The sequence below is a fragment of the Gorilla gorilla genome, chromosome X (assembly GCF_029281585.2).
Source record: "Gorilla gorilla gorilla isolate KB3781 chromosome X, NHGRI_mGorGor1-v2.1_pri, whole genome shotgun sequence".
Lineage (NCBI taxonomy): Eukaryota > Metazoa > Chordata > Mammalia > Primates > Hominidae > Gorilla > Gorilla gorilla.
The window spans coordinates 85,806,863-85,812,862 of NC_073247.2; the positions used below are offsets into that span (position 1 = coordinate 85,806,863).

Sequence of the window (6,000 nt, forward strand, 5' to 3'; positions counted from 1 at the left end):
ATCAGCTTTCCAAACAATTGTTCTCTATCATCTTCCAAAGGACATTTATTAATTTGCGAGGGCTGTCATAACAAAGTACCACAGACTGGGTAGCTTTAAACAACAGAAATTTATTTTCTCACAGTTATGGAGGCTAGAAGGCTGAAGTCAAGTTGTCAGCAGAGTTAGTTCCTCCTGAGGGGCCACCAGGGAAGAATTTTCAGGTTTAGAGATGGCCATCTTCACCTTGTGCCTTCACACTGTCTTCACTCTGTTCCTCAAAACTCTACCAGCACCTACATATTACTCAATTCAAAAGGCACTTCTATATTTTTAAAGCAGCACCCTACATTTCAGCACCAAAATCTTATATAAATGTCATCTAAATCAGATATGAGTGACTTGAGGTATGATTCAACCTGAGGCAAAATTCCTCTCCATCTGAAAACCTGTAAAACCAGACAGGTTATCTGCTTTAAAAATACAATAGTAGAACAGACATAGGATAGAAATTCCTATTTCAAGGAGAAAAAAATGAGAAAAAAAAGGATCATGGATTGCAAGCAAATTCAAATCAGAACAGGGAAAATTCCATTAGATTTTAAGGCTCAAGAATAAATTTCTTTGGCTCAGTGTTCTGTCCTCTGAGCCCACCCAGGTGGTGGCCAAGCCTTCTCAGCTCTGGAAAGCAGCCCCACTCACCTCAGCCCTAGAAAACAGACCCACACCCTCTGGCACTCACAAGCAGATGCCTGGCTAGATGAAATCTGGAGGATACAGCCACATTCCCTAGGCCTATGCCTCTGGGCCCAAGGGAGAAGTAACAGCCCTGCTGACCTCTGATCTACCTTTGGGTTATTCTTCTCTTTTCTTGAAGGATAAGACATGTTTACAGCTGGATAGCGCTATTGGCCCATTCTGTAGAATTCCAGAAGTCCAACAGCCTTCCTTCATTTTATCCCATCTCTGTCCCCTTCAGTCCAAGCTAGCAGCATTTCTGCTGGTACAAAATTCTCAAAACCCTTTTGGGCCCCCTGTGCAATTCAAAGGGGGTACAAAATCAGATGAGAGTCGTCAACATATATTTCCTAGACAACTGCCTGTCTATTCCTGGATTCTGCTGAGCTGTTCATTGGATCTATGAATTGCACGTGTAATATCTTTGGTAAATTGTTTTCCAGCCATATCCTTGATGTTCTCTCCAGAACACATTTTCTAAGTTTTGCAATATGAATAGGATGAGAATTTCCCAAATCTCCAAGTCTGGTTCCTTTTTACTTAACAATTCATTCCTCAAATTAATTCTCTTCTCTCACATTTTACTATAAAGCAGCAAAAAGAAGCCAGGTCAGGTCTTTGACACTTGGCTTAGAAATCTCCTCAGCTAAATATCCATTCATCACTTACAAATTCTACTTTCCACCAAACACTAGAACACAATTTGTCCAAGTTCTTTGCTACTTTATAACAAGAATAACCTTTCCTCCTGTTTCCAATAACATGTTCCTCATTTCTGTTTGAGACCGCACCAGAAGAACCTTAAACATTCATATTTTTACCATATGATGTTCATGATGATATATATATTCCATAAGATGACAGAAGCTTTCTGTCTTTACAGCTCTTCTCTTTTCTTTCTGAGCCTTCACCAAAATCATTTTAATGTTCATATTTCTACCAATAGTCACTTCAAAGGAATCAAGGCTTCTACTAACATGCTTCTCATTTTATTTTAATTACCTTTTCAAAAATCCTAACTTTAATTATTGTCACATTCAGGTTTTGAGGGTTAGGACTTCAACATTTGGACTCTTTTTTGGAGACAGAGTTTCAGTATGTTGCTCAGGCTAGTGTGTAGTGGCTATTCACAAGCATGATTATAACTCACTACAGCCTTGAACCTCTGGACTTTATCCTCCTGCTTCAGCCTTTTGAGTAGCTGGGACTATAGGCATGTACCACTGAGCCAAACTTCAACATGTGAATGTTTTGGGGAGACACAATTCAACCAACAGGAACATTACTTTTTTTGCAAATATCAATATGAAATCTCTGTGTGAGACATATTTTATGCTTACAGTTCATTGCAGTTATGATTTTTATTGATGCTCAGATTGTCCCATATTTGGCCTGTGAGATTTTCATCAAATTGACTTCTGAGTCTCTTTGACATGATCCAATGGTCTTTGATTTTTTTTTTTTTTTTTTTTTTTTTAGATGGAGTCTTAACTCTGTCGCCAGGCTGGAGTGCAGTGGTGCAATCTCGGCTCACTACAACCTCCGCCTCCCGAGTTCAAGCGATTCTCCTGCCCCAGCCTCCCGAGTAGCTAGGATTACAGGTACTTGCCACCATGCCCGGCTAATTTTTGTACTTTTAGTAGAGATGGGGTTTCTCCATGTTGGCCAGGCTGGTCTCGAACTCCTGACCTCAAGTGATCTGCCTGCCTTGGTCTCCCAAAGTGCTGGGATTACAGGCATGAGCCACCATGCCCCGCCTGACACTTTCCTTGTATTATTAAAAAAAAAAAATTTGTGGGGGGAGATTTCCTTTCCTTTTCTCCGAAAGGGGAGGAAATTGAAACTGAGTGACCCATGATGGAAAGAGGGGAAGTCCAGAGGTGCAGAAGGCCCCTGGGTGAAGGCAGAGGCTAACATGGGGTTCGTAGCTATGGGTGGCCATCAGCCTGACCATCTTTGTGCTGTCTGTCGTCACTATCATCATCTGCTTCACCTGCTCCTGCTGCTGCCTGTACAAGATGTGCCGCCGACCACGTCCGGTTGTCACCAGCATCACGTTCACCACTGTGGTGCACGCCCCTTACACTCAGCCTCCAAGTGTGCCACCCAGCTACTCTGGATCGAGCTACCAGGGCTACTACCCCATGCTCCCCCAGCCAGGGATGACAGCAGCACCCTACCCAACACAGTACCCACCACCTTACTCGGCCCAGCCCATGGGCCCGCGGGCTTACCAGGAGACACTGGCTGGAGGAGCAACCGCACCATACCCCATGAGCCAGCCTCCTTACAACCCGGCCTACATATATGTCCCGAAGGCGGCTCCCGGAGCGTGCCCCGGCCTCTCCGGCTGCCACTAGGTTATGTTGTGTGTGTGTGTGAGTGGTGTGCAAGCACGGTTCCTTACACCCCGTGCGTGCTGTGTGTGTCCTGCCTGTATATGTGGCTTCCTTTGATGCTGACGAGGTGGGGAACGATCCTTGCCAGAGTGGGCTGGGACCAGACTTTCTTCTCTTCCTCACCTGAAATTATGCTTCCTAAAATCTCAAGCCAAACTCAAAGAATGGGGTGGGGAGCACCCTGTGAGGTGGCCCCTGAGAGGTGGGGGGCTCTCCATGGCACATCTGGAGTTCTTTTCCAGCTTACCCTAGGGTGACCAAGTGTGGCCTGTCACACCAGGATGGTGCAGCTTTCTGTGAGTATGATACAGATGTGTCCTGGTTTTGGCAACGTAGCCAGCTGCTGCTCAGGGGCATGGTTTGTCCCCAGAGTTGGGGGTACCCTTTGCAGAGCCAGGGACATGATGCAGGTGAAGCTTGGGATCTGACCAAGTTGGGCTTTGATCCTTTGGGCAGATGTCCCATTGCTTCCTGGAGCCTGTGTCATGCCGATTGGGGGTCAGGCAGCCTCCTGATGCCAGAACACCTCAGGCAGAGCCCTGCTTACCTGATAGCTGTCTACCTGGACTGTTCCTGTCCCTACATCCTCCCTAGGACCACCTGGAGGGCCACACACACAGCCTAGCTACCCACAGGGAGCTCTCCTGCCTTTGCTGGCCCTGCCCTTCCCACAGGTGAACAGGGCGCTCTGTCCACCAGCACACTCAGGTCTCTTCCCTGCAGTGTTTTCATTTTATTTTAACCAAACATTTTGCCTGTTTTCTGTTTTAAAATGTGATAGTTGATGTGAGACTGAAACCCCTGGGTTGTGGAGGAAATTGGCCAGGAGAAGAGGGAAAACCTGGCAACTGTGAGTCCCTGCTTCCCCTGACACCAGCCTCATGGGATGTGCAACTCCTGTACCCCAGTCCAGTGTGTTCTGGCAGCAGGGACACCTGGGCCAAGGGGCCATCTGGACCAAAGGTGGGGTGTGGGGTCCTGGATGGCAGACATGAATACCTCGGTATTCCCTGTCTCTCAGTTATTGTTTCACCAGAGCTGTCTCAGCTTTGTATCTGTTGTGTTTCTGAGAGTCTAGAGTCTGCACCCTTGTTTATAATAAATGCAATAGTTTGGAAAAAAATTGTGGGCACATAGTAGAGGTATGTATTTATTGGGTACATGAGATGTGATACAGGCATACAATGTGAAATAAGCACATCATGAAGAATGAAATATCCATCTCCTCAAGCATTTATCCTTTGAGTTATAAACAATCCAATCACACTCTTTAAGTTGTTTTAAAATGTACAATTAAGTTATTATTGACTATAGTCACCCTGTTGTGCTATCAAATAGTAGTTCTTATTCATTCTTTCTAATTATTACTTGTACCCATAGAACATCCCCACTGCCCCCACATGCCCCCAATACCCTTCCCAGCCTCTGATAACCATTCCTCTACTCTTTATCTCCATGAGTTCGATTGTTTTGATTTTTAGATCCCACAAGTAAATGAGAACATGAAATGTTTGTTTTTCTGTGCCTGGCTTATTTCACTTAATGTAATGATCTACAGTTCCATCCATGTTGTTGCAAATGACTGGATCTCATTCTTTTTTATGGCTGAATAGTACTCCATTGTGTATATGTACCACACGTTCTTTACCCATTCATCTGTTGATGAACACTTACGTTGCTTCCAAATCTTAGCTCTTGTAAACACTGCTGCAACAAACATAGGCACACAGATATCTCTTTGATATACTGATTTTCTTTCTTTTGGGTATATACCAAGCACTGGGATTTCTGGATCATATGGTAGTTCAATATTTTTTGTCTTCTTAGGAACCTGAAAACTGTTCTCCATAGAGGTTGTACTAATTTACATTCCCACCAAACAGTGTACACATCCTAGCCAGCATTTGTTATTACTTGACTTTTGCATATAAGCCATTTTAAGTGGGTGAGATGATCTCATTGTAGTTTTGATTTGCATTTCTCTAATGATCAATGATGTTGAGCACATTTTCATATGCCTCTTTGCAATATGTATGTCTTCTCTTGAGAAATGCCTATTCAAATATTTTGCCCATTTTTGACTGGAATTACTAGATTTTCTCCAGTAGAATTCTTTGAGCTCCTTATAAATCCTGGTTATGAATCCCTTGTCAGATGGGTAGTTTGCAAATATTTTCTCCCATTCTTTGGGGTGTCTATTCACTTGGTTGATAGTATCTTTTGCTGTGCAGAAGCTTTTAAACTTGACGTAATCCCATTTGTCCATTTTTGCTTTGGTTGCTTGTGCTTGTGGAGTAAAGACTGTGTTTTCCCCAGTGCATATTCTTGGCACCTTTGTCACAAATGGGTTCACTGTTTGTGTGTGGATTTGTTTCTGGGTTGTCTATACTGTTCCATTGGTCTGTGTGTCTCCTTTTATGCCAGTACCATGCTGTTTTGGTTACAACAGCTCTGTAGTATTATTTAAAGTCAGGTAATGTGATTCCTCCAGTTTTGTTCTTTTTGCTTAGGATAGCTTTGGCTATTCTGGGTCTTTGTGGTTCTGTATACATTTTAGGATCATATTTCTGTGAAGAATGTCATTGGTGTTTTTATAGGGATTGCACTGAATCTGTAGATTGCTTTGGGTAGTATAGACATTTTAACAATATTGATTCTTCCAATCCATGAACATGGAATATTTTTTCATTTTTGGTGATCTCATCAATTTCATTCATCAGTGTTTTATAGTTTTCATTATGGAGATATTTAACTTCTTTGGTTAATTCCTAGGTATTTAATTTTATGTGTGGCTATTGTAAATGAGATTACTTTTTAATATCTTTTTCAGATTGTTCACTGTTGGCATATAGAAACACTACTGATGCCTCAGAGATGGCCATGA

At 43.1% G+C, this 6,000-nt stretch overlaps 1 protein-coding gene across 1 annotated transcript in view; it reads left to right on the top strand.

Annotated features, from left to right (window-relative positions):
• LOC109024667 (protein shisa-5-like) overlaps positions 1 to 3,223 on the top strand; it is a 33,098-nt gene extending 29,875 nt beyond the window's left edge. Inside the window, exon 2 of the mRNA XM_063702927.1 lies at positions 2,646 to 3,223. Coding sequence (XP_063558997.1) covers positions 2,646 to 3,077 — 432 coding nt within the window. The 3' untranslated portion in view covers positions 3,078 to 3,223. The remainder of the gene's footprint in view (positions 1 to 2,645) is intronic.
• The last annotated feature ends 2,777 nt before the right edge of the window (positions 3,224 to 6,000 follow it).